General features: G+C 35.5%; 1 protein-coding gene across 1 annotated transcript; it reads right to left on the bottom strand.

The window, feature by feature from the left end:
• Positions 1–12,510: 12,510 nt before the first annotated feature.
• LOC148946018 (uncharacterized) lies at positions 12,511–12,921 on the bottom strand. The gene has a single exon (XM_089097578.1). The coding sequence runs from the start codon at positions 12,919–12,921 to the stop codon at positions 12,511–12,513; it is 411 nt and encodes a 136-aa protein (XP_088953704.1).
• Positions 12,922–15,819: the final 2,898 nt, after the last annotated feature.

Here is a 15,819-nt window from a genome sequence, read left to right as displayed (position 1 = left end):
TAATGATTTTAATTTCTACTTCTAATATCTAATAAAAACTCCAATAATTCTCCAAGTTCTCTTATTTGTAATTGAAACTCCTAAAAAACGTAGATAAAGTCCTATTCTTTAAGTTTTTGAATTTTTGTCTTAATATATCAAACAGTATGCGGTAATGAACTGTAAGAATTAAGCTGCAAGGCTCAATAGTAACCTAAATTCTAGAAACGGAATTTTGACATCAATCAATATATCGTCGGCTTATTAAGTTAATTTCAAATATATAAGATTCATTAAGCTTAGTTTTATCCATATAAGGCAAAAAAACTGTGAAAATTTGCCTGATTTTTGAAAAAGAGAGGAAACGCCCAATAACAGTGAAATAATTTTAATTAAAATCAAACCATTGGATCTGGTGTATCAGAGAACCGTACAGAAAGGTTTCAAGCCCCTATCTACAAATGTTTAATTTTTGTATTATTTGCCAGAAGAAAAATCACGGATGCTTGTTAATTTCCTTTTTTCCCAATGTGATTGTATCCAACCAACGGTTCTATAACATCATGAGAGGGTTCATTTGAACGGAAATTAAAATTTCTGGTATCCCTTTTATTTGACCCAAAAGATCGGACGGATACTAGCCGTCCGATTTCTTAACTGATTGCCCATCATATGTCCATATCAAATATGATCCCAGAGCGTTATAATCAAAATAATAGGCGAACTATGTTAATCGCAAATTTGCAAAAATGTTCAATACTTCCTATTTTACAACATTTGCTCAGGTCCGAATTTTTGTCTATATGTTTTTTTCTCTCTCTGTAATCTTTCAGTTCTAAATTATATTTTCTTCTGTTAAAACCTTTGAAAGTTGAGTGAATGGTGGGTATGAATACAGCATCTACATCTGCAAATAGAATAGAAATGGAGTAATTGAAAAATAAGAAGGTAGGTATATATTGAATATAATTTTCCAAATAAAAAAAAAAAAAGAAATCATTGACAAAGAAAATGGGGCTTTTTATAATAGGAATGCTTTTTGTAATAGAATTTTTTACACAATTAGATACATAAAATCGATTGTAGTTTGATGATTGAAGTCGGATGGGAGTAAGGGAAGGGGGAGTATCTACTCTGGTAGTGGTCTAGTGATTTTAATTTCTACTTCTAATATATAATTAAAACTTCAAATTATTCTTCAAATTCTCTTATTTGTAATTGAAGCATCTAATAAACACAGATAACGTACTATTCTTTAAGTATTTGGATTTATATACTATTTAATCCAACAGTTTATGGTAACAAACTGTAAGAATGGAGCTACTAGGCTCAAGAGTAACCGAAATTCTAGAAATGGAATTTTGATATCAATCAATATATCATCGGCTTATTAAGTTGATTCTAGATATATAATATTCATTAAACTTAGTTTTACCCATAGAAGGCTAAGAAACAGTAAAAAATTTTCGATCAAAAGTTTGAGATAGCCATTTTGTTTAGCATAGTTGAAAGGTTCCAAAACTATAACTTTAGATTTAACATGATCCACGCAGCCACTGAGTATTAATCTGGGGATAAAATTAAGCTCAGGATACTTTTCTAACGTAATTAGGGACAATGTATGATGTATGGAAACCAGTTCCATAACCACAAAAACAAATAATGTGTGACAGACTGGCGTGGATTAGTAAAAATGCGGCAACATATTTGCATATTAAGGGTAGAGTTGAACATTCAGCATTTTTATTGGGTACACGTGGGGTCCATATTAAGAGAGTCAAAATGCTTGAGAGTGATAATTTTTTTTTATTCAAATCTTGGGGGAGGGGGCACGTGCCCCCCTCCTTGTTGCCCCCAAGCGACGCCACTGATAAAGCGGGTGGGGGTAAGATTAGGTAAGATCTACTTTAACCCAAAACCTCCCTAATGTGCAATTATATAGCCCAAACTATATTATTATATAAACTAAAGTATTTTATTTTCATCACATTTTGGCATATTTCATCAGGATTAACATAACTGTACTTTTTGGTATGTTCCATATAATTAACAACCGCCTATTTATTTTTAAGAAGCAATAATACAGATACTTACCGAAATTTGTCAAGAGTGGGACACATTTTTTTTTTATGGAAAAACAGGTTATTTTATTTATTTTTGCTGGTGCCCCGGTAATTATCCTTGCTCGACTCGAGTAAAAAGAAAAACAGCTTCTATGTACCGATTCGGTAAGAGGGAGAAAGCAAGGATTTTGTTCCATTCTCCGCATAAAGATGCAAAAAGGCATTGCTCAAACTTTCAAGGGTATTTTTGCATGAGAAAAAACAAAACATCAAACTAAAGGTGTTTTTCCACATCTAGGGGGAAGTTTTAAGCCCTTCCTGTAGGGGTGACTGTATAGAACATGGTAAAGAAACAGAACTATAATTAAATAAATATCTAAAGATTATTTTAATTCTAGTGTGGTTTGGTAAATAATATTGTTATTTGTGTGATTCTTTAGTGATTTTTTCAAGAATAAAGTGATTTGTTTCGAGAATCTACTGATTTTTTTCTCACCGGTCGGCAACACTTCATGTATTCAAAAGTATCAATTTCGTAAATATATTAGAAAACAATTAATTGAGATTATTTTTAGTATTTGTCTAGGTTTGTACAAAATTTGTCATTTTATTATTGAAGCCAAAAAATATTATAATTAGGCCTAGGTAATTACTGGAGACCAAAGAGGCCTATTTTCAAATTGCATACAAGTTTTAATAGACAGAGACCACAAAGATTTGGCTTAACCTAGGCTATTAGATTCAGGATTATTGTTTATTCTAGGGTAGGCCAAAACTCAATTCCATCTGTTGCAAATGTATCCATGTCCCTCCAATGGGGCTAGGTGCAGCCTTAGGCCAAGGGATAGGTTAGCCTAGAATATGCAAGATTCAGGCTAAATTTTAGCTTAGCTACTTTTTGTTATCTTGAAAAGTGAGCATGGATCCAGGGCCTCAATTTGGGAGGGGTGGTCATGCCAAAAGGAGAAAGTAGAACATCCCCCCCCCTCCCCCATCTACAATTTTGTTTAAAATAAATGAATTAAGGCCAGGTTTACTCTCAACATAATGTAATAGGGCTGTTTTTTAGCACTGAGGTCTTTCGTCTTTCTCCAAAGATTATTGTTTTTTCAACTCATCTTTGTTCTAAGATCTTACAGCTCACTGATGTTAGCAAAAAGCATGAAAGACACCATCTTTCTGCCATATAGAACAATGACAAGAGAACTCCGATGATATACTCATCATTGTTCTCAGACTGCTGATCAGAGCAGAATGATGAAAGACATTTGGATAAAATCAACAAAAGGTGTAAGATCTTAGTTCAAAGATTCACTTTTAAGCATTTTCTGACAAAAGATGTAAGATCTTAGCACATTGATGAGTGAAAAAACAGTCCTAATGCAGTGGGAGATCAACTGGATCATGTTGCCACTTGTGCAAGGCATTAGGGCCATTTTTTAGCACTAAGATCTTACATATAAGATCTTTCATCTTTCTGCAAAGATTACTGTTTTTTCAACTCATCTTTGTTTTAAGATCTTACAGCTCACTGAAGTTTGCAAAAACCATGAAAGACACCATATTTCTGCCATATAGAACAATGATGAGAGAACTTTGATGATATACTCATCATTATTCTCAGACCACTGATCAGAACAGATTGATGAAAGACATTTGCATAAAAGTACAAAAGATGTAAGATCTTGGTTCAAAGATTTCACTTTTAAGCATTTTCTGACAAAAGATATAAGATCTTAGCTCATTGATGAGTGAAAAAACAGCCATACTGGGAAACTTTGCCAAGGTTGAGATTATTCAACAACATCTATTGACCAAACAGAGGCAACCTCAGTCAAAGGGAAGGTTATGCACTTGTTGCCTGTTATATTTGGTGAGTTGTAATATTTTCAATTGCTCTTTGATACCATCATGGTGAGGTAAGTTTGCAATATAAGCTGAATAGGCAATCTAAGCATCTGGACACCAATTTAGAAATACTATGTCTGAGAACAAACCCATTGTTTAAATGATAATGTTTGATGATGAGGGGAGTATTTCTAGTGTTTCTACTGGTATTGTTGGCAAAGGTACTCAAAAGAAAAAGGACAAGGAATAAGAAAAAGTCTAGTCAGTTGGCTGGGAAAGGAAAAAGTTTTGCTGAGGGTGCAAAACTTATCCTTATCAAGGTAAAAAGCAGATGTATCAAAAGATTGGCAGAATATAAACAGTGAATTTTGATGCATTGCACAACAAACTCTTGAGTCAGTTTGATTTTTGGTCCAAAATTTTTCTCTATGAGACTAGAAGAGAACTCAATCAGGGTCAGAGTATAACGTCAAGAAAAGAAGGTCAAAGGGGTGATAAATGGTGCTAGTATACCTGGCCCTAGCAGCAGGAAATGCATCTTCCATATGCCAGAAAGGATTGTTGGCTGTATGGTGCCCTTCAATGGGTTCCACATTTGAGAAAAAATAAGTATAATCAGGTTTCATGTCAAGGAAGATGTGAGATATATTCACTTAACTATTGACTTAGACTTGGCTGAAGAAATTGAGAAGCAAAATGTCCAACTCCCAATTGTATAAGGCAACACATGCTTCTTATATCTCTTTACAATAGAATGCAAAACCATTTGGCATTAGGAAAGATACAACCTTGACCCTTATAATAGGTGACAAGCTGGTATCTTCATCACAACTGTAAGCTATTTTGTGCCATCAAATGCAGCAGACATTAGATTGTTGGCAGATGAATTGGCATCAATGTCGGGTACTTTGTATGATGTTGTGTGGCTGCCAGCCAGGAGGCAAACATTTACAGCATTGGTGAAAAAATCTTCAATTTTTTCAAGTTCAGTGGTGGAAATAAAATTATTTCATTTGGACATATGTATTACATACACTTTATCTGTGTCTCTGTCTCTGCAGAGCTGTAATAAGTGACACCACCCTTTGCATACTTATACAGGCCACAGCACTGTCACTGTCCAATCTTCTTGTCTTGGGTCTGCACTCCCTTGGGCTCTCTAACAGCACATAAACATTTCAATTTTGCATTTATCACATGTACCATCTTTTAAAAGTTTTATTGTATTGGTATGTTTCAGTGTTTTTATTACAGAAAATGATTGATTTTTAGTCCTTATTTCTTGTAAACAGTACCCAATAGTATAATCTAGGAAGGATTCTTAAAAAATTTGTTTGGGAGGGGCAATCAGTAATGCAGCCCAAATTGTATTTTTTATAGGAATTTTTCATTTCTTGACTTTTTTTTTCAATTCAATGGGTTTATTTACATAGACAAAAAGTAAATTGCACATAATACAAAATACTCAGTCCATTTCTGGATGCTGAGAACCACAATCAATGTCATTTCAACATAATACACAGGGTGGTCACCATTCTTACTCCCAGACACAACATTACATCTTATTAATCAAAAAAGCAAATAACCATTACCTTCCTGCTCCTATCCCCAAAGGAAGCCACCCTATCATAAATAAATAAAAAAAAATCATGCTTTGGTTATTTATATTTTAATCTAATCTTAAACTGCAGGGGTATAATTTGTTTTGAGGCAGGGGTCAACTGCCTGCCCCTAGAAAACAGACCCCAGTTTGCCCCTCCCCCTCACAGATGAAATTTAAAGTGGTTTTTACATATTATCCAGAACAAACTCAAGAAGTGAAGTTAGGTTAATCCTAAATAAAATATACTAAAATACAATGAAAATACAATGCTTCAGAAACAAAATTCTGAAAACTACAACAGAGAATTATGGAAAGCAGGCCACCCAGAATACATTATATTAAATGGCTAACATAACCACCTGTATATATTACTGTGCTGATGATGTTTTTGATTATATATTTCCTCTTTGCTGCAAAATCTATTTGAAAAAAAGAGTAATGTAATCAAGAAAGGAGAAAATACATGACTTAATTTTTTTTACTTAAAGCTCTTGCTTGGCAGCATTGCCAGCATAGAGGGAACCAAAAGTCAGCGCTGCTAGTTGTCTCCAGAGTGGCCTGTTTTGGGCCAGGGTAGGAGCTTCACTGGGGTCAATTCCCCACACCATGAATTGATTTTGGGTGATATCCGCCCATCTCATATGTGGTTTACCTCTGGGGTGTTTCCAGCTACTTGCAGTTGGATCAAAGTCAAATATAACTTGGGCAGGTGTTTCAATGGGTAGGCAAAGTAAATGAACATACAAACGCAGCAAGCTGGACTCAAGCTGTTTGGATAGTGGTGGTAATTTAAAGGACTAGAGGAGATCCATGTTCTCCTCTGGTCCATGATGCATGGACTGGAGGCGATCATTGGGAAATATATAATTTAGACTGTATATTTGCACATTTGGAGAGGGTAGGGAAGCAAAGTGAAGTACTTTTGGGAATGATTTAAGTGAATATCTTAGGATTTTTAAAAATTGTTTTAGAATTTTATAGTGACATTGATACCAAGTTTCATCATTATTCCCCCCTCCCCCATGTTTAGCCATGGGCTATATACAGAACTCAATGGCAAATAAGATGGTAAAATTAGATTCCCTTAGTTTATGCCCCTTTTCAATATAATTCTCATTTCTCTGACAATGGACCCCTCCCCCTAATATGCACTTGGCCTATATAAACCTAATTATTTAGCTTATTTGTTTGTTGTTCTTTCTGTTGATTAATCTGTTGTAAAGCTGGTTATGCTGTGTAGAATCAAGATATCCAGTTTCGCCGAGTATTTTTACTGATTGTTGGATAAAACATGCTGTTTTAAATGAGTTGAAAATGTGAAAGCATCTTTTATAAGTTTGAATAAGCAAAGAAGTAACACGTCAGTTAGCCCCTAAAATGTCATCCCTTGGTACATATGTTTTTTTTTTTTTTCTTTTTTTTTTTTTTTTACAGCAATATTTCAATCATTTTCCTTTGTATCAAACCATTAGCAATAAAATTATTGAAGTATGACAAAAGTGTCAAAGGTCTGTATCATAAAGTGATATCAAAAAAGAAAAAAAGTCACAAAAACACATGACTTCTTCATCTGCAGGGCCTCAGGTGATTGCCTGTATTTGCCCCTCTCCCTCCCTCTTGGGCCAACCCTGACCAGTGAGTAGTCATCTGATGGTAGTTTCTCATGAAAAAGTGGACTATTTGTTTTTGTGCTACTATACTTTGGTTTATGACTTGTAGACAAATATTGTATGTTACTTATGGAAGTTAGAATTATATGATGTATTTGCAGTTTAGAGACTTGTAATCACAATCATTGTACTCCTGGACAGGAGTTCAATAGTAGAAACATTATCATTACTAATATCAAATCAGGTCTTGAATTCAAAAGGAGTAAATAAAGGAGGCTGGCATCATTTACCAGAAGCTATTCTATACTTTTTTCAGCTTAATTTTCATGAGTTGTTACCTCCCATTAGGTGCTTTGTCCAATGAAATTAGAGTAAGGGTATTTATTTATTAATACTAACATATTGTAACCTTTATCACACTAAACAAATATATGACAATGTTGTCTATGTTTAAAAGTCTATGACAATGTTGACAACATAATACACACATACAATTCTGTGATAAGTAACACACTCTGAAAACATAATAACTGAAACATACAGTAACATACTGAACTAACTGAAACATATCTGTTAATAACTGAAACATACCGAAAAGTAAGCATACAAAGTAACTGAAATACATACTGGTTACAAAACAACTAATACAAAAAATAAAAATATTCTCGAAACGGATTGTTATAAGACCTAGATAGAAATCTGTAGATGCTAAACTATTTTTGAAAGACTGGACTGTGGTACTTGCAACTATTTCCGATGGAAGCGTGTTCCAAGTCTTCCACACTCAGCTAGATAAAGAGTTTTGGCCTAATCTTTTCTGTGAACATGGTGGGTAAATTTTGTGTTGGTGTAAGTGAAGAAGTGAGTTGGAGTGGTATTGTTAATGTTCCTAACAATGTGGAATGTATTTATTAAGTTGGCTCTATCACATTGGAACTGAAGACTAGGCAACTGTGGTCTCTGCATTCTCTGGTGGTATGGTAGATGTCTCAGGTAAGGTATGAGTTTGGTGGCCCTACATTGTACTTTCTCAACCCTCTCTCTATCTCTCTTATTAGGGAGATACCATACTGATGAGCAATACTCAAGTATTGAACGTACAATGGATACATGAAGTGAAATCAATGAATGAAGGTTAAACTTAGAAAATCTATGCTTTAGATGGAGTAATTGGTAATTTGCCTTATGAGTGATATTGATACATGTTTATCAAATTTGAGACTTGAATCAAATCAAACCCCAAGGTCTCAAGCACACTCCATGCTTGAAATTGATTTACCATCAACAAAGTAACGGTAATGTTGAGGGAGCCTACTCAAACAGTACACAGCATTGCACTTGGTTTTGTTAATGAGCATAGAGTTTGCCCTACACCACCAGCAAAGAGCAACCAACTCCTCTTGAAGTAAAGAAATCTCATGTTCATTCATGACTTAACTGTAAACTTTCACATCATCTGCAAACATTTTAAGGTTGAATTCCTAATAACATGTGGCAAATCATTGATAAAAAGGCAGAAGAGCACTGGCCCAAGACAGCTCGTCGGCTGGGAGGATGATTGTCGTATCTGACTCGAGACGAGTTTCAAGAAAAACGCGATTGAAGTTTGTAACGCGATATCTTTTTTATTTAATGACGAATCCGGAATTTTTTTTATCTCGACTGTAGTCGCACTCAAGGGCTACAACCTGGTTGAAATTCGTTCACCTGGAGCACCTGGATCTTGATATATTGCTTGTTGAAAAACAGATACGACAAAACGCTCGCGGAAATTTCTTTTTACGGAAAACCAATACGACAATTTTGCTCTGAAAACTAGCAGCGTAAATGTCTTATCTCTTAGGAATTCAGTTTTGCAATCTTTAAATTTTAATCAATTTCGAATATAAAAGCATAAGAAAAACTCAGCACTACTTCAGGTACAAAGAAACATCGTTCCAACGAAACTGGACCTACTTTTTTATGTTTTATCGAAAAATGCTTTGTAGTATGCTTGGTCCTCCAGCGGCATGAACTTTAGGAGGCTTTTCACGTCCTTGATCTTTTCCTCAGGCAAGGAAGAGAGCCTAGGGAGTGGGCCTGGCTCAAGTAACTCCCCAATCACAGTAACTTTGGAGACTCCCCTTCCTTTTTTAACTACTGCAGCCTCGGGTGCAATCTTCACCAGTTCATGTGAGGCAGAGCCAAAATTCTCCTTGTAATACACTCTTTTGTGCTCAGTTGAAACAAATCTCAGTTCCTTGACTTTTGTGAAGGGAACTTTCGAATATCCTTTGTATTCTTTGGAGCAGCTCTGAAAATCTAAGAAGTCAGATCTTTTCATTTGGATCACAATGTACGGTTCCTTTTTCCTAGCTTTAATCATAAGTCGAGTGAGGGTCAGAGGTGAATGAATTTCCAATTTAGCAAAGTAATGTTCGATGGCACTATGGACAGCGTCCACTTCTTGGATCGATGAGTGTCCTGGCTCGCAAAACTTCATTGTAATGGACTGAACATGGGGGAGCTTTTTCAAAGTATCCTGCATTTGGTAGCTCATGATACTGTTCCTATTTTGCGGGACACAGGAGTCAGACCACGTTATAAGCTCTTTGATATTTGGATGCCCTGAAAAGACTTTTGACAATATAGCCGCCACTGCACTTGCAATGTCATTTCCGGTCCGCCCTCCAATCAACTCAGACCAGAGAGCACAATAGATCTCCTTTTTCGTCTGTTTACTTGGATCTGGTTCAGCACTGTCCTTGTAATGCAGCACAGCAGTCAAGTTATAAGTATTGATCTTTCTTTTGTAAAAGAAACAAGATGCGTTCCCTCTTGGCAATGCAAATACATTTTCCAGATCAAAACAGAGGACTGGCTTGGTAAGCAATCTATCCATATCTCTTTCTACTTTGGTTTCTGCTTTTGACCTTTTATGATTTTCAAAAATAGCTCGTTTTTCGTCAGATACCGTAATTCCATTCCTGCGTGCAACATCAAATTCTTCGCACAAATCACACCGGTCATTTTTTGGTGTGTGGAACGACAAGTTAAATTCCGTATTGAACACTTTCCTGTATACAGTTTCTGAGGCACTCTTGCGGCCCTCATCTTCGCACTTTTCACAATATAAGCTATACATCCGAGCCATGTTCAAGTTAGACTCCAAATATTGTTTGGAAGTCTCAGCCCTTCGATAGTGGGACTCGATCTTTGGAAAGGAGTTAATGTGGTTACGTATGAAGTCCATGTCTTCCTCTGATGTTTTGTTTTTGGCGATCTTCTTCCTTGGAGGCGTGGGCGTTCCGCAGGTATTCTTCTGCTCGTGAGCGTAGTGCACTCTCCTCTCGGTTATGTCGAACGTTGTCAGATAAAAAGATCTGCAAACCTGCCTTTCTTTTCCGTTGATGACAACAAAATACTGGTAGGTGTTTTTCCTCCTTGTCACTTGTTTTTTGTTTTTCTTCTTAGGCAGGGACTTTGTGGTTTTCAGATAAAACATTTTCTTCATTTCAGCAGACAATTTCCAGAAATTATCAAAAGCATTCTGTCTTTTTTCGGGTGGGATTTTGTGACATTCGTAGGAGCAATCTTCAGTACACTGTGAAGGCTGCACAGAACGGACTCTGCTATGCGTTTTCTTAGTCTTGGGGTTAACGTAGGCAGTCCCATCATTATTTGCTGTCTTGATCTTAGTTTTTATCCATTCGCTTTCATTCCTCAATCTTTTTCTCGTTGATTTTTTTCCAGGGTCAACGCCTTCTGTGCCATTCCTATTTCCAGCTACAGGCTCTGTAAAAGAATTTGAACCTCTCTCGACATCTTCAAAATAACTAGTTTCATTATTCCGATTAGCTTGTCCATAATCAGTCGAAACATAAACCAAGGGCAACGGGGAATCGGAAAGAACTCTTTCACCTGCATCAGCAAAGCTTGTCTCGTATTTGTAATAAATGATGCTCGGTTCTTTTGCTGATGAGCACTCAGCAATACTCGGTGCATATTCAGAAACTTCGTCAGAATTTTCACGGTCTTCGTCAGAGCTGTAAAAGAAAAAAAAAATTATAGTGGTTACTCCAGCGATGGGCTCAGTGAAGACCTGCAGGTCAGGAAAATGAAATTTTCAGAAGACTAAAGATAGGCTTTGTAAGGATAGACTAGTCTAGGCCTAGTAATAGCAAAACATATTTTTAGCTCTAATATTTATTAAAGGGGAGAAATCAGATAAAGAAAAAAAGGAAATATACCATTAGATTTTCTATTTCCTTGTCTATTCCCCCACAAAGCCAGATACACCTTTAGGCTTAACAAAACAGTTTGATTTTTCTTTAAACTAGCTTTATTTGGTAATACACATCAGCTGCTGATGAAGAACTGGGTATATTATCCAAGCACCCCTGGTGTTTGGATAATCACTAACTTTGGACAAGCAACCGAGCATAATTTGATTCAAATAGAGCCTATATTTCCAAGCAAGCTCTTAGTCTTGCATATGTATAGATTTAGATTACCTTGTTGGGATTAGCTCAATTTGATCTCAGAAACTTTTTTATACTGAAAATTAAGCTTAAAGAAAAGTTAGCAAACCCTAGTAGCCTATTTTTCTTTACAGCACATGTCTGGGATTGAATCTATTTATGTTTGAGTGGTTTTGTATCCTACAAGGCCTATAGGATCATGTGTTTAAGATTGGGCAGTATTTTCTAGAATTAGCCTAGGCTATGCTTAAACTAAATTGTGTATTTGTCATTAGACTCTACTATTAACTATCAATGCATTCAAAACATTCAGCAATCCATATGGCTAAAATATTCAGCCTAATCAAATAGCCTAGGCTAGCCTACTTGTTCAAGAAAATTTGATACTTCCTTTGAGTTCTGCAAATTAGCAAATCGCATTATGAGATGGTGCAGTGGTAAAATAATGTGCGTAAATAGACAAGACAATTCTGTTATCTAGGAATAGAACCATATTCCTAATTCAATGTTGTTTCCAAATCAAACTATATATGCACCAAAAATCATAACAAATCAGGTAGCCTATTTGATATACTCTTGGGTAAAGGTGCAGTGTAGCTCCCCCTGTACTATTGGGTGCAGAGACCCTACTCTATACTATACTATAGGGTGCAGAGGCCTAGAAGAAATCGACACTTTACCTGCCAAATTCATCAAAAATTGCTTCAAAATCCCTCGCCAAGTTTTTCCTTGGACGCGCCATTTTCTTCTTATCTGAAGTGCGTGACGGCAAAACAGCCAGATACGACAATTTTCCAATACGACAATTTCGCTAGCGGATTATCAGCGATAATGTCCGATACGACAAATGGTTTTTGGTCTTTTACTCAGGAACGGTAGCCAGTAGAGCAAAACAAAAAGCAGATTCAGATTCTACGCAAAATTTTACACTAGATGGCATTCATAACTCAATTTTGGCCGGAGATGCCTAATACGACAATCATCCTCCCAGCCGACGAACTGCCTTGTGGAGCCCCACTTATGACTGACATAAGTGATGACAGAGTATCACCTACTGCAGCCTCTTGGGTTCTATTTGTAAGATAATCCATTATCCATCCTTTTGTTTGTGAGCCAATACCATATAGTTGACATTTCTTTATCAGAAGTTGTATGGGAATCTTATCAAATGCCTTGGAAATGTCAATATGAATACAATCAAACAAAATACCATTATCTGCCATCAATTGAAAAACATGAATTACCTCCAGAAGTTGCGTGTTACAAGATCGCCGTTTACGGAAACCATGCTGAGCTGAATGCCATAAATTATTTTCGCCAAAATGTGCCTGGATTCTGCTCATCAGAACTTTCTTCATTATATGGGAAAAGATTGATATATTTGAATGGGACTTTGAACCATTTTTGTAAAATTGCCTAATGATTGCTCTTCTCCAAGCTGAAGGATACTCACCAGAAGAGATACAAAGATTAAAGAAATATGTGAGTGGTCCAGCAAGCACTGATGCAAGTTTGCATAACAATCATATTTGAAAATTCATCAATATCCAGCGCCTTTCCAGGTTCAAGATTTTGGAGTGTTTGATAAACCTGCTGGACTGTAAAATCTGAATCATCAAATTCTTTTGTTAAATCTAGAGGAGTAAATTGAGTTCATGTTTCTGTGTGTGTTTGTGTGAAAACTGAACCAAATGCCTTATTGAAAATTTTTGATTTTACATAATTGTCATCTATATGTGAAAGTTTCAGGATCTTTAAAGGAAGTGGATAATGGGGATTGTGAAAATTGATTCCTTCTTACGTACTTTCAAAATCTTTTTGCGGAACTTTGAACTGATGCTATAACATTTGACTCAAACTCTTGACGATTTAGACAAAGAGACTTGTGTGCTTTATTTCTAGCTCTTTTATGCTTTGACCATCATTCAAAGGTTTTAATTTTTACTTGTTCTCGCCACCTATTACCTTTTTCTTTTAGTAATTGTACAATATACCGAGGAAGGATCTGTCTCTTTTTGAAAAACTGTCTTGTAGTAGATATTGGTACATATCGATCTTTACCTTCTTTAAGGGCTTGCTTAATACAATCAAAGGACACATCAGTGGTAGCGTTACATTGGTTTAGCTCCTCTCGGATAGAAAGAAACGAAATGTAGTCAGAAAATGCAACGTAATTCGCTCTACCATAATTATATTTGGGAGAACTATTTGGAATATCAGCAAAACCTGAAAAAAAATTAGTGATATCAGCAAGACCAAATGATCACCTTTTCCCAGTGGTGGTAAAAACTCAACACTTACAATATCATCAGGTGATTTCGTAATTACAAGGTCTAAGACTGAAGGGGTCGAATTAGCGCGCTAATGAGTAGGGTTATGAATGTGCTGATACAAGTAATTCTCTTGTAAAGTTTGTAGGAATTGACTTTCAAACGAATCATCAGAAAGTCGCGTTGTACTTGAGGTCCAATCGATACAGGGTGGGTTAAAGTCAGTAACTACTCTAAACTTGGAACTAGATAAAAAGACAGAGGACAAATACTGTAATATTTTTTGATTATTAAATGTAGACAGTTCACTAACAATAGGACTACGATAAATGGCTACAACTCTAAAAGCAATTGTGGACCCTGGTAACTGAACATCAACAACTAAAAGTTCACTTTTATACTTGAAGAGATTGGTCATAAACCTCCGTTTTTCTCTAGAACCTCCAGTTTCATTTTGTGGATTGTAAAAGGTCATGACATTGATGTGTTTTCAAGCACTTAATTTGGTTGATTCTCTTATCACATCCATTTCTTTATCATTTGGAGTTTTTCTATCTGGAGAATTGAATACCAACTTCATACTTTATAAAATCCAGTATCTTTCTATTAATCAGATTATCACATTTCATTCCATTGTTGTCAATATTTTTAAATCATTCGAAACAACGTTTTTATCCAACAATCCTATTGCAATCACTTAGACGAAATGGTTTTCACCAGGTAAATAATGAAATAAAAGTTTACAAAAAAAGAGATGACATATAACAAGATAAATCAATAAAGAAATTTATTTTGACCCAGGAGGGCTATATCTGAGTCCGCCAGGTAGAGGAGGGGGGGGGAGACAATGTCATAAAACAACCATGATATTTGAAAAGATGTTGGCCTAAAATAAGGAATCTTGTGGTAGACTACTACATAAATTTTATTAGAAAGAAAGAAATATAGCCTACTATTTTTCTAGATTTTCTATTTGTACTCTTCCCAAATTTGATAAGTGCTGCTGTTGAAAATTGTTCCCCAGCTCCCCTCCCTGCATCAGGCCAAATGCAGCTCTTGGCTGTATACAAAAGCTGGCTTTTTTTGAAATTAGCTGTAGGCCTATTTGTTGATATAATCCCACTGTAGATAAGGGCCTAAGCAAATAAGATAGGCTAGGTTAATGGCAAACTCACAAAATAAGTAAGCTTTTGCATATGACTGGCCTAGGGCTATGTTTGACACTGTTACTGGAGGGGTTATTAACCTGGTTAGTTAAGGCTACTAACGTGGATAGTTAAGGTTACTAACCTGGAAAGAGTGTTTGTTTTGGATTATAAACTTTTCACTGGCCTATCTTAAAAAATAATTGTATTATGGGAGTGAAACTTACAGGAATGATTTCAGAACCTAACTCATGTCCTGAGAAACTGTTTTTCAGCTATAGTTTCTAATCCTCCTCCATTTCTAACCCTTTAAAAATTGTATTGGCTAACATTCAGGTTTGCACATTTAAATACTTTTAAAACTAGATTTAGTGAAGTTATGATGCTCAAAACACTTTCCTTTGGCCTTATGTATGGTTTAGCCTCTATTTCTGAAAGTTAAATTTTTGTAACACAAAGTTTGTGTAAGTTTGTCAAAAGCCTGTACCCTATAGAGGGAGAAGACAAAGGTAGATTCTTCAAAATATTAATTAAAAAAAAACTTCCCGAAAAATAAGTTTTTCAAAGAAAAGTAAAGGCCATTTTAAACTTAAGCTCAGCAGATATAAATGCCCTTTAAAATTCAAACTCAAAACGACCAGAAATTACTATTAAAGAATAAATGAAACCCAAAACGAACAGAAATTAAATAAACAATCATAGCAAAAATACAACAAGTAATAATATAAATGAATAAATAGATCTTAAAGCGAGTAATACTTAGATTGAATTTGAAAATCAAGCTTAAGACGAAAAAAATAGTTTCCTATTGAAGTACAAATGAAACTTAAAACGAACAGAA

Source organism: Artemia sp. Qi Xiang Cuo, chromosome 12 (assembly GCF_049724085.1).
Source record: "Artemia sp. Qi Xiang Cuo chromosome 12, ASM4972408v1, whole genome shotgun sequence".
In the NCBI taxonomy this organism is placed as follows: domain Eukaryota; kingdom Metazoa; phylum Arthropoda; class Branchiopoda; order Anostraca; family Artemiidae; genus Artemia; species Artemia sp. Qi Xiang Cuo.
The sequence above is the reverse complement of the archived record's forward strand: the minus strand, read 5'-3'. Positions and strand labels throughout refer to the sequence as shown.